Source organism: Magallana gigas, chromosome 6, assembly GCF_963853765.1.
Source record: "Magallana gigas chromosome 6, xbMagGiga1.1, whole genome shotgun sequence".
NCBI classification, from domain to species: Eukaryota; Metazoa; Mollusca; class Bivalvia; order Ostreida; family Ostreidae; genus Magallana; species Magallana gigas.
In genome coordinates this window covers 3264063-3280829 of record NC_088858.1, presented here as the reverse complement: position 1 = coordinate 3280829, position 16767 = coordinate 3264063, and the positions used below count along the sequence as shown (strand labels likewise).

At 33.5% G+C, this 16767-nt stretch overlaps 3 protein-coding genes across 9 annotated transcripts in view; 1 reads left to right on the top strand and 2 right to left on the bottom strand.

The window, feature by feature from the left end:
• LOC105346167 (mitogen-activated protein kinase-binding protein 1) overlaps positions 1-6436 on the bottom strand; it is a 38744-nt gene extending 32308 nt beyond the window's left edge. For 6 of the 7 annotated variants that reach the window (XM_020074473.3, XM_020074476.3, XM_020074477.3 and 3 more), the window contains exon 1: positions 1309-1500. In XM_020074473.3, the coding sequence (XP_019930032.3) occupies positions 1309-1383 (75 nt within the window). In that variant the 5' untranslated portion in view covers positions 1384-1500. Of the gene's footprint in view, positions 1-1308; positions 1501-6325 lie in introns of those variants that run through there. The other variant, XM_066088180.1, reaches the window with a different exon arrangement.
• Positions 6437-6583: 147 nt separating this feature from the next.
• Positions 6584-10306, top strand: LOC105346169 (E2F-associated phosphoprotein). The gene is made up of 5 exons (XM_011454652.4): positions 6584-6755; positions 7327-7511; positions 8286-8396; positions 8900-9110; positions 9652-10306. Exons 1-5 carry the CDS (start codon positions 6679-6681, stop codon positions 9926-9928), a joined length of 861 nt encoding a protein of 286 aa, XP_011452954.3. The 5' UTR covers positions 6584-6678; the 3' UTR covers positions 9929-10306.
• A 1291-nt stretch (positions 10307-11597) lies between these two features.
• Positions 11598-13380, bottom strand: LOC105346170 (uncharacterized). Its single transcript, XM_011454653.4, has 2 exons — positions 13060-13380; positions 11598-12098 (listed from the first exon to the last, which is right to left on the bottom strand). The coding sequence occupies exons 1-2, from the start codon at positions 13320-13322 to the stop codon at positions 11942-11944; spliced, it is 420 nt and encodes a 139-aa protein (XP_011452955.3). The 5' UTR covers positions 13323-13380; the 3' UTR covers positions 11598-11941.
• Positions 13381-16767: the final 3387 nt, after the last annotated feature.

Below are 16767 nucleotides of genomic sequence, written 5' to 3'. Positions count from 1 at the left end.
TGTATACAAATATTAATGATATTATGCTTGGTAATGTAGAAATGTTGCAAGCATTTAACTCTACTACCTTCCCTTGTACAACATATAAATCAGCGGGCAGGACTGAATGACTTTATATAACTATGGGTAAATAGCCTATACTCGGGATGTACATAATGTAGGCATTAACTATTTAAATACATTCAATGCTAGCCATTATCCATTCATATTAAGGTGATAATAGACCATGTTGCTCGAGAGCAGGGACCCAAATTCTTGTTCCTCTAGACCCCAGCCTGACTTTGAGCACCTTGAGAAATATGTTGCGGTTCCACCCAAAGTACCATTGTACAGTTTAAATTCCAATGCATCTAAATTATATCAATTGCTAAATGTTTGTCCAACTTCTATTAATAGTTCAAGTTGTACCTCACAGTTCACTAGTTCTTACAGGACACATGTTACCCGATACATGACTTTAAGGATGCTGAACACATATTTCATTCACGTAGAAACAAACACCTGCTCCTACATCCTATAATACATGGATAATCTTCAAACCTTATTAATTTAATAGCCAGGGTTCAACTTTTTCTTTTCTGTTCTTCCTTTCTTATTTACATTGACATGGGTAAAACATTGAGATCAATGTTTCAAGTGGTTGATCTCCAATGAAGAAGTATGTGATTTGTCACCTTACTGCATTCATCATTGTAAAGTTCTAATCTCTGATCATGCAAATCCAATATGTCTACATTTTTGCACAAAATTATATCCTTTGACTCTTATCTAAACCTGATCATAAATAAGTGTTATTTGTGTAAATGAAATTCAGTTTTCTAAACAATAAAACAAGGCCATAAAATAATACCATAAAGAGAGTCCCCCCCAGGTTTATTGACACAGAACCATTACCTTTATAACTTACCTGCATATGATAGTGTATTCATAATATATCATGTGTATGGTTTTAAAGAAAAAAACCCATCATATTGACTCAAGGATGCATATATATACTTTATATATACGCCCATGATTGACTGGAAAGATTTTACTACCGGCAAAAAGTTTTAAATTCGTAAACTTTTTGTAACCCCCCCCCCCCCCCCCCCCCAATTAGTTACGACACGGGGTATAAAAAAGCAAATCACTTTTGTCAAAAGGCAGCTGCGTGATTTAATTTGTTCAAAAATCTGCTGCATAAGCGCTTAACCTTTCTCCCAAATTTTAGCAAAAAAATCGACAAAGTACAAAACGTAAACATTTGTCACGTTAAATCGTCCAATAACTGAGAGCGCACGGTACCTCACCTGGGCCCGTCTCACCTACCCTTTGGTTAATGGGGACGGGGCGACTACGTCTCTTCAGAGAGGGGGACCGAATTATCCTCCTAGTGGTATCCATCTGTGACGGGTTTGGGGGACATGTTCACTCCGACATGTCCATATACAAGGATTCACAACACAGGGCTCTTACTCCATTGCAGTTTGAATCAGAAACCATGCATGCTACGTCAAACAGGCGCTTGTAAGCCAATTTTTCATTGGACAATTTTTGTCTACTCTTGTACTGTCTCCGATATTTTTTCGAACCATAAATTGTTCTTCAAGTTCTTATTGCGATCTTTTATAACTTTTACGTTTTGCTACATGTATATCTATGGAAAAAAAACTAAAGAATATCTTTGAGATTTAATTTTAAAAAGTTTCTTTGAGTTCCCAAAAGACAAGCGGTCTATCACCTGGGACGGATCGACCTTAAAATTTCTTTATGAATATCTTTAGACAAATTTGGGTTTTGGTTTTTCAACTTTCTCCGTCTTCGCTAGGCAAGGGTTTACAATCCGCTCCTCGATCACCTTGCGGATCAACTCTGGTGCGAAGATGCTTTTTCCTCTGCATGGACCGTTAATAAAGAGAAAACATTTTTGATGCTTATGCATATGTTTTTGAGAGTGTGAGTGAGTGGGGGATTTCCTGACATCTTACAAACAAATATTAAATAAAGATGCTTCTTACAAACCTGTAATTCCTAATCCGTGACGGTGTATATATATATATATATATATATATATATATATATATATATATATATATATATATATATATATATATATATATATATATATATATATATATATGTTTTTTTGGTTGGTGGGGGGGGGGGGGTTGATTGCAGCTACATTGAAGCACTGCATATGTTAGCTTGCAATTTTTTTTAATCTTGTTTTTTTTTAAGATTTGTTTTTTCTAATACAAATTCCGAGAACTTTTTGTGTTTGTGCGGGAACTTTTCCCAAAGCATTATAAACGAACTTCTACTTCTATACACTTTTCGATATATTTGTCATAAGTTCAAGATTTAGACCTATATCGTACAAGTAAAAAAAAATCCACATTTCATTAAAACCGACCCTGCGCTTCAATCCGTATCAAAATGAAAATAAGCTACACAGCTTTTTTAGAGCACAGTTGTGATAAAGGGGAAAGAATATTGCTACTAAATTAATGGTTACCGTAAAATGCAACTTTCTTGATTCTTTGGTACAGTATCTGGTTTTTTTGTGTATTTTGTTTTCTTTTTCAATTTGTTTGATTTTTCAAAGATATTTTTTATATAGACAGAAAAAAAACCAACGATAATTTAAAAAAGATAACGAAGAAAAAAATCAAAACTGGCTATGATCCTCTATCTACTAGGATTTGTTCTGATTTTATAAATGAAATTGCATGATTCCTGCCTGAAATTACAATTAGACTGACGATCTTCAATACCGCTATGCAAAAACGGTCTTGGGAAAACACTGTATCACTGGTCTAAAGAAAACAAAAAACGGAAACAATTTTTTTTCATTGGCCTTATAGCATGTTTTGGTAAATTTTGTTTATCTTGATGTTGTTCATACTTTTAACCAAGTCAGTGTGAATTGTTTAGATTATTCATTATTACAAAAATCTCATGACACATATAGTGACAGCGAATTCCATACAGGGACATAGGGGGAGTGTAACATTACGTATCTATAACTCTAATATATAACTCATGGGACAGAAAGGAAAAGTAAGTCAGTAAAAGTTATGAAAACTTTGAAAATCAGTATGGTTTGTACTTAAAAAAAAGCAACACGATGTCCCAGAAGAAATAATGCTCGTACTTTTGAGAGGTATTCGACATTTTTCGATTTCAATGTGACCGAGAGAACATCGCGTAACCACAGTTTTAAATTTTGCTAGTTTTGACCATTTATACTTACAAGTGAACATTTGTTACAGTCCCCAACCAGTTTCGAATTTTATTTGATTTACTGATTAAAGGTTGACACTGTAACCATTTTCGTAATCTGTTGAAAACCAAGATTTTTTTTATATATATACTCGATAAACTCTATATATTTATCTTTAATATATACAAACTTCTTGTTTTCTTCCTAATTATTACTTCAAAATAATGTCTATTATTTCTTCAAAAGAATTTCAAATCTCTTTTCTTAATTTTACAGCTTCGTTATTCTCGGAAACTTTCTACCTAGGGTGTATTCGTTTGCTATCTCCAAAACTAGTCCTGAATATCTCCAGCAGATCTCCGTTGTCTATCTGCTATTAAGAAAGTAGACAATGTAGATCTACCGGAGATCTCCATACTGCAAACGAGCAAATTAGCAATATCTATACTACTATATTAAAATAAAAGACTCGAATTTTTGGTCTTTAATACCGAGAAATCGGAAGACTACTGTCTTTTTGTTTTATGTTTTAACATTATTGGTACTTGAAGATTACCAATTTGTTTTTATTTTTTCTCAGTTAAGCTTCGCTAATTAATAATCAACGAAGATTCCTAAAAAAAAATCCCGGGAATCACCTGAATTTTTTGAATTTTACAATCCTGCGCTTGCGGAATACACCCCTGCGAATGTTATTGTCATTCAAATTTTAGACCACGTGGTTTTATTTGACCCTTTCAGTTTCGCAGTAAAAATCGTACCTCGTGTATAAAGTCTATTTCACAGTACATATATCTAAGTTCTTAATATAGTAGTCAAATATAAAATCTAGAGGTTTATTGATTTTAAACTTTATCTTCATTAATTGGTGAATAAAATGTGTTCTAGAAATAAATGTGACTATACAAAAATATTTAGTTTTTGTCTGCTGTTGCAACAACTAACATGCTTAAAAGAGATCCCTCCTGAGGATTAATTTTCGATCCGCGCCTGACCTAGTAATAACATCAATAGTGAAACAGACTATACCATTTTATGCAGAATGTTCCTTGAAAATGGCTCGATATACTAAGTTTTAATGCAAAACAGACACCCATTATTTTTTTTAAACATGGTATTGCACACCACAAGCATCAAACATGGCTATGATTTTATTAAGCAACCTAATGGTTATATTTTCAACCACTCTACACGTGTTTGAACACTAACGATAACTCTGTTCTGAATATTATCGTTTAATATAAATAACTGCTAGATGGTAAAATAAGACATACATCTTGAAAGCTTTTCCCGTTTTAACATAGATCACAGTAGGATATGATATGAAAAACGACCAGTACTTACGTATTTTGAGAATATTATCCGAACACTTATACTTCCGCTCGAAATTTCACAGGAAGTGAACAAATATCGGTGAAGTCTCGTGAACTTTCATTCGAGCACCTCTGGATTTATTACTTACTTAGCAACGATAAAGAAAACATTCCGAACACATTCGCAGGGGTGAACGGTATCTTTTGTTAATGTTTCCACAATATCACATCTGCATGAATAAACTCATAAATGATAATACACATACGGGTATATTTTCATTGGACTTTTGCTATATATTCTGTTCATATATATTTATTTAATGATTTCTTATGAGAGAAAGTATATATAATAAAATAACAAATATACATTTCAACTAAGTACTTATATATATATATATATATATATATATATATATATATATATATATATATATATATATATATATATATATATATATATATATATATATATATATATATATATATATTCGTGAAGACAAAATATATTTCATTACATGCAAAAAAGTTACATTATATTTGTTAGAAGATCTAGAGTGAAGATAGAATTTGTTTTAACGTAAAAATGAATAATGTCCCACGGACCCAATTTTACAAAGAAAATGTGTGTACGTTGGTGAAAAGGTATTCTATGGATTAAAATTTTTAGTTGAAAGCTATTTGCAGTCTCAAAAAGGTTTGTTGTGATGAATTTGACTGTTATTTTCAAAGCAATTTCATTAACTTTCTCCAAAAATCGTTCCGAAGGGATTCTGCAATTTTCTGCTACATTACGGGTATGTGGGAGGCATTCTAACTGTGGTGAGGGCCTTTCCCGAGACACAGTTAGAGTATTCAAACTAAGGAAAGTGTAGTGAAATTAATAGCATTATTGTAGACTTATAGCTTTGTTATGTAAATGTCAATAATAAGGTGTGTCGATGTACGTATTTCGTAATTGTCCGATATGCAATGTCAACACTGGTCAACCCGTGCACGCACGGGTCATAGTCTAGTGTTACATTAAAGTTTTAAAATTCAGAGAAATTTAAAACTATCTATATTATTAACTATTTAAATTGTTAGAGATAGTTTTAAAATTCTCTGAATTTTAAAACTTTAATTTAAGAAATACTCTTGCAGCTAAGGGTTTTTTGTGTCTTTTATTTATTAATCATTATTATTATTTTGTTTCGTTGGGTTTTCTGGGGTTTTTTTTTGGGGGGGGGGGTGGGGAGCCTCCATTTCACCTGCCGCCGAATTTTTTTTTCGCGCTCCGCGTTCGGAATTTTCTGGATCCGCCCCTGATGTGTTTTTTCCCTCTAAAATTGATCACATTGTAAAAATCATACATACCCCCTTAATGCCAATCAATGATGCATATATTGCTTGGGGAAAATGGTAGATTTCGAACAGCGAAAATTCTAATTTCTAATTTTATACTTCTTAAAATACCATATCTAGATTATTTCTCATAATGAAAAAAAAAAATGAAGTATGCTCTCTTTATCATTCTAGTTTTGTTTTTTATTTGGTTATCATAACTTATTATGAAAAGAAATTAACTTGTAGCCAATTATTGCGATGCATTTAATGGAAACAGTCGAGTCCGAGTTAATTATATGCATACAGTTGGTAGTAAATGTTCTGCTTTTATTTACGCCATTAAACCGATATATGATGACCTCATTAGGCCCTGTAATACACATTTGACCATTGGCAAAACATAGAATAACTTATTTGATTAATATACTACTTATAAGAAACAATTTAATTGGAGGGGGAGGGGTAAAAAAGGAGTTTCAACACTCACCTCAAAATCAGAGTATATCTCGGTTCGACAACTTCTCTTCATATCTCATTATAAACACTAATGAACCCAAGAGTACGTACGTGTCTGATAGCTTTACTAATAGATCCATAAATGACTCAATGATTGACAACTTTTCCTCAGGCGACGAGCGACGAAAATTTTTCCGGAAATATTTCATTTTTCATGTTAACTTTATTTTTAGTTTTTCTGGTGCTTCGGCTTGCAAACGTTTTTTAGGGTGAGTGCTTTAACTTTCCTTTACAAAAACGAATTTAGACGCTGTTCCTAAAGTGAAAGTTGCTTTCTCGTTGCTGTAACGATTTCGTATTTACCTTCTGTAAAAAACTACAGGTATGGCTGGTTTTATACGGCATGACCCAGACGATGATTACATCGTGGATGATGACAGCGACATTGAAAGAGACAGCAGGTCAGATTTTACAAATGTGTTTGTTGGGGTAATTTAGAGGGCTTCTTTCTATATCATTGAAACAGAGACAAGTATTGCTGGGAATTGAACCAGGGTCCTCTGGCATTCAATTCCTGCACTTTAACGAATGGCCGTACGAGCTAAAGGGTTATATAGCACTCTACAGATCAAGCGAATGTCAGACACTTCGGCCCACTGACACCTCGCCCTCGGCCTTTGGATATTTCATACTATCGTCCTAAGACAGGTCAGGATCTGTTACTTTTTGCCCATGTTGGGATCAGGTTATTCTATGGCAGATCAGATAAATTTGTCTTGTGTTTTGCACTGTAGAAGGGTAGAGGACAACTCTTTTGGTAAGGAATGTGTTAGAATTAATTATAAGGCATATGCACTACAGGTATAACCAAAATTTGAATTCTCTCCTTTTCCTGTTACAATATACTGGCCATATTCTTTACTTTAAAATGTGAGATTCAAGTAAATTTCCGTACACCCTATAATAATAATTTTTTTCATTACATGGACATAGTAAAATAAAATTTTGCTTCATAGTGGTTCTTCACTTTAGCTCTGAAGATGAACTTGATTTCACCATTCACTGTGCCACTCAGAAAGGACTGAGAGTAAGGCACAGTTCAGTGTCCAGCAAGGGCTCATCAGCAGAGTCAGACTTTGAAAAGGAAATGAATGAGGAGTTAAATCAAAGAGTATCAGCTTTGGAAGAGGCTAGGAAAACAGGACAAATATCAAAAGGTAATAACACAGTTCTATCAGCTTTAGTGAACCATGAAAAATATACATGTAATGATGTTTGGGGTTTTTTACTTAACCGTAATTTTGCTGTGAGTTTTTTCCTCAGAGATACCAGTAAGTGATTTCCTCTTTAGATTTGGAATATATTTGGGATAGAGAAGGTGAGAAAGAGGAAAGAGAGAGAAAGAGAGATGAGTAAGATAAGCAATGTACATACAGTGGAACTTTGATATCTCAGACACAGATATCTCTAATACAATGAATATGCCGAAGTGTTTTGTAAGTCCCAAACACTTATTAGTCCCCTACCAGTTTTCACCGGAGGGGACTATAGCTTTCCTCTGCGTCCGTCAGTCCGTCTGTCCGTCCGTCTGTCTGTCCCACTTCAGTTTTCCACACTTTTTTTCTTTATGCGTTTGAGGAATAATATGAAATTTGCTGAACAGCTTCAAAATGTCTAACTACAGATCAAGTTTACACTTTTGTAGCGTCTGGTTGACATATTTTCGAGAAAATAAATTCCAATTTTTTAATGTTCGGGTTCGATATTCTGCAAAACATTGCATTGTTTTCACAATTTCCACAAACCGGTAGGGGACGTGTATTGCTTATGCAATACTCTCAGAATGCTTGTTTTTTAAGTTTTTTACCCTCGGTATCTCAAATACTCAGATATCTTGATGTTTTTAAACAGTCTCTCATCTAGTTCAAGATAACAAAGTTTGACTGTATATGATTAAAATTTTTAATAATTTTGATAAAACATTTTCAAAGAGCAAAAGGGTGGAGAGAACCCTACAGCAGGCAGCTCGGTCCCACAGGCCCTGCAGTACGATGAGGATGATGTGTATTTTGACTCTGATGAGGAGGAGATGATCACAGAGGGTGAGAGCACAGACAGACATTAATACACTCCACATTGATTGAGAGATAGGACAATTCTGAATCATGGGAGACAACTCCTACATAAAGAACAATACACTCATTTAACTTTTTCACAATGCTGCACATAGCAGTTTTTATTGTCGGAGACCCTGGAGTTTCTCATTCACAAACTGGCCTTGGGCTAACTGAGTATAATTTTCACAGTTTTGTGAGCATTAAATATTTTCAGTTCACCAAAAAAAAGAGCAAAACTCTGGTGAGAAAACTAAAATCTTGCTATGAACACATACAGTATCATATGTACCATAACTGTATTACATTCACAACATTAGTGAGATTTCTATTAAAAGTGTTTATGACCTGAGTTTATAAAAAGTATTAAAAAATAAATATTCTGTATATTTTTATGCTTTTCATCAATGGTTTGATAAATTTAGTAAAAATTAACAATACAATGAAAAGACTTTGTGAATGATTTTTACCTTAAAACTTCTTGATTAAAGGTAGTAAAAAGAAGAAAAAGAAAGAAGAGATGTTTACAGATGAGGATCTTTTTTATGACCCGAATCAGGATGATGAAGATGAGAAGTGGGTCAACAAGCATCGCCGGTCACACCTTATGACAGGGGGTAAGGGCAGCAAGAAGCTCCCTGCCAGTGACGCTGTCCTGGACTGCCCAGCCTGTATGACCACCCTATGTTTGGACTGTCAGAAGTAAGACTACCGTCCATCCCACTGCACAGCACCAAGTCCTCACTTTCTTTAAATGTTTTACTTGATTTTCTAATTAATATGATTAATAACTGTCTGTTTAGTTTGCTCAGATCCAAGTTGTCACCTACTGGTCTAGTTAATTTGCCTAGAAACAAGCTTGGTGTGGTTTGTTTAATAATTTTTTTATTTTATTTTTGGTAAAAAAAAGTACTGTTGTGGTAAAATTTACTGTAAATGTAATTACTTGATAATTCAGCAGTAATAATACTTTAGCTCCAGTAGTCCTGCTTCTCATCTGCTAATTGAAGTACATGCTAGAACATGTGAATGATTTAGAAAATTCATAAGTTTGATGGGCTTATTCATGAATTGGCTTATCAGTGAAGAGAAAAATTGTGTTAAATTGTATGTTTACCAATATGTGTATTATTATTTCACTGTAACTCGTATTTAATTAATGAATGACGCCACCATGTTGATTACACTAAATGGATCCAAAAATAACAATTTAAAATTGTATACTTGTATCAAATTTTTTCAGACATGAAGCCTATCACAATCAGTACAGAGCCATGTTTGTGATGAACTGCCATGTGGACTTCTCAGAGGTTCTAAAACAACCTCCACAGAAAATCAGTAACAAGAAGAGGCATCGGGGGTCACAGGACGATCAATCAGGTTCAGGTCAGAAACAGGAGAGTTCCCAGGAGGAGGAAGAAAAGGTCCACCCTGTGAGATGTACTGAGTGTAACACAGTAGTGGGTGTATTTGACAGAGAGGAGGTGTTCCACTTCTTTAATGTCCTGGCCAGTCACTGAGGCCACACTAAATGGTCATAGTTTTCAAACGTTTATTTTAAGAAACGTGGCCATTGGATTCCGCTCTCCGACCAGAGATTGGCAATCAGAGATGGAATGGCAGCAGAAGGACAATTATTTACCAGTGTACAATTGTCAGACCGGTAGTTTTTACATGTTACATGTATACCTGTGATGTGTACTGTACAAAATCTACACTTCAGAGCATACAAGCCACAGAAGTAACTGACTAGTACACGTCAAGGTCTCTGCAGCAAATGGGTGATAACAGTTAACTACATGTATTTTCTCTGTGATGGAGAAGCAATTAACAATTCACTAAGTGATATACCTGCTTATTTAAATAATGCAGTGAAATATAAAATTATAGAGAAAACATTTTTTTTCATGTTTTATTTATAATGCATAACAAAAAAATTTCAACATTAGTAAATTGATCAGGATGGCAATTAAATGCTTCAAGTTTTTGTATCCAGGTTGATACACATAATTGCATGCTGGTCTGATATGAGACTCTGGATTTTTTTACCAGCCATTGCTATCAGGTAGCGGGATGTGAACCCATATTCTGTGCAGAATTTGACTGAAGATGTGCAATTTAAAGAGGTTTGATCCTCTGATTTTGGGTAGCCATTTTGTGTCACCTCTAGTCTGGAAATTCTGTGTCATATATGAATTCTACTTGTTAATTCCTTTTTTACAATGTCAAATAAACTCTATTAAATAAAATAGTGAAGAAAAAATTCCATATTTAGAGAGTGTAGTAAGGGACTATAATTTGTGGCGGAAGGTTTTTAAGAAGAAAATGAACATTTTTCATAACTCAGTTGTTTTAGAGTACCGTAATTTTAGCTTCCTTATTTTCCGTGCAGACCAAATTTTCAGATAGTTTACGCATTGGGATATCTTCGTATTGTTTCAAAGAACATATTTCAACAATATTTCAATATTTCTATCGTCATATATTGGCATGTTTAAGTGATATTTCATAAAAGTAAAGAAAAAATCCACTCCAATTTTCCCCTAAAATTAGCTATTTCATGCCATATCTCAAAATTTATATTATAGACCCATACTTTTGGTTTTATTTTCTGAATATTTAAGTTTCTTTTGACAAGTCTGTCATAATTTGAGAAAAAGTTTGAGACTTTTAAATTATTTAATTGCATGTTGAATCGTTTATGAATAAAAATAGTATTTTTTTCAGTGCAAAAAGGTCAAAATATCAATAAGGTGAAAAAATTGCAAACTTTTTCATTATGATAATTTTAATTTTATTAATTCTAAATAATGTAAATTTGTATTTGATACCATGGTTCATTTCGATAAAAAATTATAGAGGGAAAAGCAATTTATGTGCAATTTGCAATCTCAGTACAGAAAGGTCATATTAAATACACTGTAGCATCGAAAGGAGCATATAGACCCCAAAATTTTGTTTTGAATTTTGGTTTAGATATGTGTGTAGATATTTAAAAAATACTTTAGAAAAAAACTTAGAGACTTTTGATCGCAGGATCCAACGTCCTTAAATTTGTGATGTTTTTGTGTTTCTGAGTTTATGTTGTGAATAAGAAGTTTATATCCCTTTATGTCTGTAAAATTCATTTCTCTAGGAAATATCAAAACTATGTTGGAATTCTTTTATGAAAGTAGGGTTGGATCCTCCATGAGACAAATATTCCTCTTTGAGACATAGTTAAGCTAAGACTCCAGTTGGAAACCCAATGGTAAAGCTTGGCTCCACCATGATATAATAGTAAAGTTTGGATTTTTCCTTGGGAATTGATTCATCTATGATGCATAAAGTTACCCTTCGTAAGATAACAGAGAAGCTGAGATAACTCTCTAAGACAACAAGAAAACTAAAATTATTAAACTGGGAGACTTTCAGTTGAATTGTCTTCACAAACCAGAACCAAGTCCTCAGTGTGTGGATGGAGATCTTTCCATCAATAGTTTTCTGTTGTACTTAAAGTCTTTCTGTTTGTTTTACTTAAAAAAGTCTTTCTGTTAGTTGTGTGAGAGCTGAAGGTCTGTCTTTGACATTTGATACGACAGGTTGTCACTGCCTCTACTGTTTGTTGTCTGTGCTTTATCTGCCAACAGCTCACAGTTAGGCATGTGTTGTAGACTTGTGTCTCTGGTCTTATGTTTGTTGTGTTTGTAACTGAAACAAAGAATCAAGACAGCTTTACACTGGAGCTCTCACAAAAATAGCAATGATGTCATTACAACAGAACTTACACCATTACAACAAAAATACCATTACAGAAAATCTCTTTCATTCAAATACATGTATACTTGGTTTGCTAGGCTACGATTTACATATGCATGTATTGAAAAACTTTAGTGTAAATATGATGGTAATTCATACCCAGCACTGTTACAAAGATCACTAATTGTCAGGTAAAAAACTAAAGTCAGAGAGTTTTGGGGAGGGGGGGGGGGGGGGGGGGGGTTAGAGTCACCGAAGCTTTTGTTATCTGACATTGATAACTACATTAATACCAAAGGCTCATGGACAACATTGCAAACGACAGTTCTTCAGTTCTTGTATTTCTCTTTGAATGTTTATATGAAATATTTTAATCCCTTCTTCGACCCCTTGGGTTCAGGTGAGTTAAAGCAGGCATATTTTATTACTGGCACTCTGAATTCTAATAAAAGATAAAACAAAATGCAGACTGTATATATCCAGTTATTAATTGGACAAAGTAAACCCTTAGTAACTTCATGCACAGGCACTTTGGGTATGGACCCCCCTCCTTTCATCTGCTCCAATATCTAAAAAATCATCTGGTATAGGTATCCTAATATGCATACTATTTCATGAATTTTGAAGCCCATTTTTTTTTTAATTTGTTGGTTTTTTAAATTTGTTTTTGTTGGGTTTTTTTTATCTCATTCTTCGAAAATGCCATTTTTGGACTACGTGAAAAAACTTAATCGTTGTTGAACAGGCTAAAACTAAATCAACACTTTGTACATATCACACGTAACATTTTTTTGATTGATTGATTGATCGATCGATTGATTGATTGATATATCGGTTGAATCAAAAGGAAGAGATTAAAAGACCCGAGAGTGTTCTTGCTGTGTTATTTAGACACCCCACCCACCCAACTCACCTGTACCAAATCCCGAATATGATAAAAACAAAAATGACAGCTAGCAGTGAAAGCAGCAGAATCAACCACACTTCCGGTGAGTCTTCCCTGGACTGTCTACTCGCCAGGTGTTCCCGTGAGGGCACCTTGCACCTCCCCGCTATTTTACTCAGCTCCTCGGTCGTTAAGTTTGTGGGGTAGGGGGTACTATACAGCAGCCCAGGGCTTGAGGGAGGAGGGCAAGGGGCTAAATCCAGCCAAAATTCCAACGTGAAGTTCATCATGTTTATTATTGATCTGAATTATTTCCCTGTTATGGGGAAATCGATCGATACGCGGATGAGGATAAATTATGTAAACAGATCTCACATCCGTTTATTTTATGTCTGAGTAACTATGGTAGATACCCCCCCCCCCCCCTTTTAATCCCGTTTCGTCCGCTGGACATTGTACGGAGACGCGTGATCTCGCTTTGATAATATCTCCTTAAATATTGTGCTGCAATTTTCTTAAAGAAGATGGGTGGATAAGGCTAGTTAATGCCTACATAAAGCCGGATAAGATACTGAAAAATCTAAACATCAACAAACCTGATAATTTCTTTTAAAAAACCTTCAAAACAATGTATATTTAACAAAACATCTGTTATTTTTTTTAAATAGTAACCTTTAAGATGTCCAGTACTTGAAATGTGTTGGTTTAAGGTGGTATGGGACATCTGTCGATATTAATGTGGATTAAAGTACATGATAATTAAAATACTTTCACCGATTTAGAATTTTACAATATTTAGCCCAAAAAATACGTTTTAAAAGTGATTGGAAATGTTAAAGTTTTGAAAACCCAATCTCATGACTTACAGATTCGAAGCGAACCCTCTAACCTACTGCGCTACGCTGTTAGTTTTACATTTTGGAAAGAATTTTTTATAATATTACACTTGATTTATTGCTTATTTCGACTTACAGTAAGTCACAATATTGAAGTGTACCACACAACCTTAAACTGGTGTATGAGAATCAAAACCTCCAGATGTTGTCATTTTTTAGAACCTCAATGCCTTTTCTTTTATAAAGAGTGGGTCTTTGCTCCATATTTTTGTCATAGTCAAAATAAAGTCTTATGGAAAACAAAGCGATATCAATCAACACTATACATTTTAAATATCATTTTGTATCCCAACAATTGAACGTTCTAGAGAAAAGGTCAGTAAATTCGTGGACAAAGTCGCATATAGCATTTAAACACCGCACTTTGGTGTTACTGAAATGGCTCAGTGGCAATTTATTTTTCTTATCGTTTGTTTAAATATTCAAAACTGAATAACTGTTAGAAACTGTGCTATTGCAAACTAGTATTATAATATTATCAAATAGATTTCATTTTTTTTTTTAAATATGAAATTGTATTTTACGATTTAACCATATGGGCATTTGCGCTATTGTATCCCCGATCTTCTGTCTTTAATTTTGGATGAATATGAATTTATTCTCATAAAACTTACATAGATGCACAGTGTATATAGAGACTAATGAGTTACACAATATAAGCATGCATTAGAGAGAAAAACTATCAACAAATTATATTGAAGTATAGATATGGACAGTGGCTAAACAGAACAGCTAATAGTTTTTAAAAAAAAAATGAATTCATTATTGTTTTTGTATTTTATTTTTCTTCAATTTAACAAATTAGCAGTATTATATTATTTTCATTTTGTCAAATTGGCCTGTCATTGTCACGTGGAAACCCTAATTTATATTAGAAAAAAATTAATTAAAACAATAAAAATTTAACAACGTCTTTCCAAGTATTAAAATGCATTTCTTAAAGTTCAATAATGCTTTAAGAATGTATTATAATCAGAAAAAATAAACGTAATTTAGCGCATTTCCAAAAAGCATTATAACACCTTTTCAAAAGACGTTACTGACAAAGTTCAAAAACATATTCATCTTCGCTACTCAGGGGGCTCTGATCCGCCCCGCCCATCACGAACTGCAGTTTGGAAATGCGTTAAATCAGAAACCCTTGGCTAGCGAAGATGAAGCGTATTGGAATCATTATGTTTCTGAAACAATGCGAAAAAGATGAAATAATGCGTATGAACGCATTTTATTGCCTCTTCGTGTAAGTAAGTAATGAAAAAATGACAATAACAAACTGTCAACCATCTCAAAAATCCATAAAACGAAATAAGTAATTGTTTATTATAGTGACATGGTGCATGACATTTATATTATACATAGTACATGTCAAATAATCGTAATTTGCACCCGGCCCCTTTGACCTATAAGTCTAGGTTATAAGTTTATAAATTTATACAATTGTAACTTTATACATGCATGATTTCAAATTAATATTATATTAACCTTTGGACATGGATAAATTACATTTCTGATGTACAATATTTTAAAACATTTACTTTTGAATATTATTTTCCTGAGATGGTATGCAGAGTTTATAAATCTAGCAGTTTGTATTAATGGGTATTTGTTGATCAATGAAACAAATAAATATTGACAATATATTATCAAATTCTTCGAATTCACAATATAGAAATATTTCTGTCGTATATTTTTATACAAAGTGCAATACAAAAGAAAATGTTTTTCATCTTCAATACACTGTTCTGAACAGAATAAACAAAGACGGTCACAGATACGTTCATTACGAAAACGTCCAGTCTCAATACGGATCGGTAGAGTTCCACATCTGAATTGGGCAAAAGTTGATCTCTCGCATTTCGTTAATTTCGACTCAGATGCGTTATTACTCTTTTCCAAAAGTTGCCATTGATAACATGAATCAGGCATAAAGAGACGTAATAACGAGGTTACGTCATTCAAAGTATTTTCTATGCTTAACGTCAATCCTTACGATTGAACCTTTTTTCTATCAGGGAAAAACCTTGCAAATCAACAGAAATGCACACATTATTATTTAGTACATTCATTTAATAAAATTTATTATCATTATTTGAGTATTTTCTTCGTACTGTGACAAAAATAAACACATAAATTCCAATCTTTAGCAGATTTATTTGGTAAAACAATGCAAATGTAAGATCCTAGTACACGTACATGTAAGTTATTGTTTTTAAGGATTCAAAGCCAAGCTCTTCAAAGGAGTGATCTTATAACGCGAAATAAAAAGGCGTTTTATCGCCTCTCTAAATGCTCATGGACCATATCACTCACATGAGCAATCGCTTCGAATTTGAACTATTTAAGTAGGTATACACTACTATACTGAGCTTTTTGTGTACAAGTACCTTTGTACATGAACAACTTCAAAGTTAGTCTAAATGCAAAAGCCTTTGGAATGGGGAGGGGGGTGTCCATTGTTTAAAAGAAACTTATAACTTGTTTACATAATCAAATTGAATTCACGCATTTTAAAATGATTTTATTATCCTCTGATAAAATATCGACCGAATTGTGATCCATTCCTTCCTGGAGAAAGTTGAAGAATCTCCCAGTCCTAACCGAAAGTACGTATATATAGATATTTATATAGATATATAATAGATATTTAACCCTGGGAGGACATGTAACGACGTGCGGGAGAGTTTCAACTTGATCAAAAGTAGTTAACTCACTGTACCGTCATATTTATCATTAGAATTCTCTCCGATTACTTTGACCTTATGTTATATAATTAACATATAAATCAGTCTTCGCTTATTGCAGGCTTTCTATCCGTCTAATGAAATGGCGCTGCATGAGT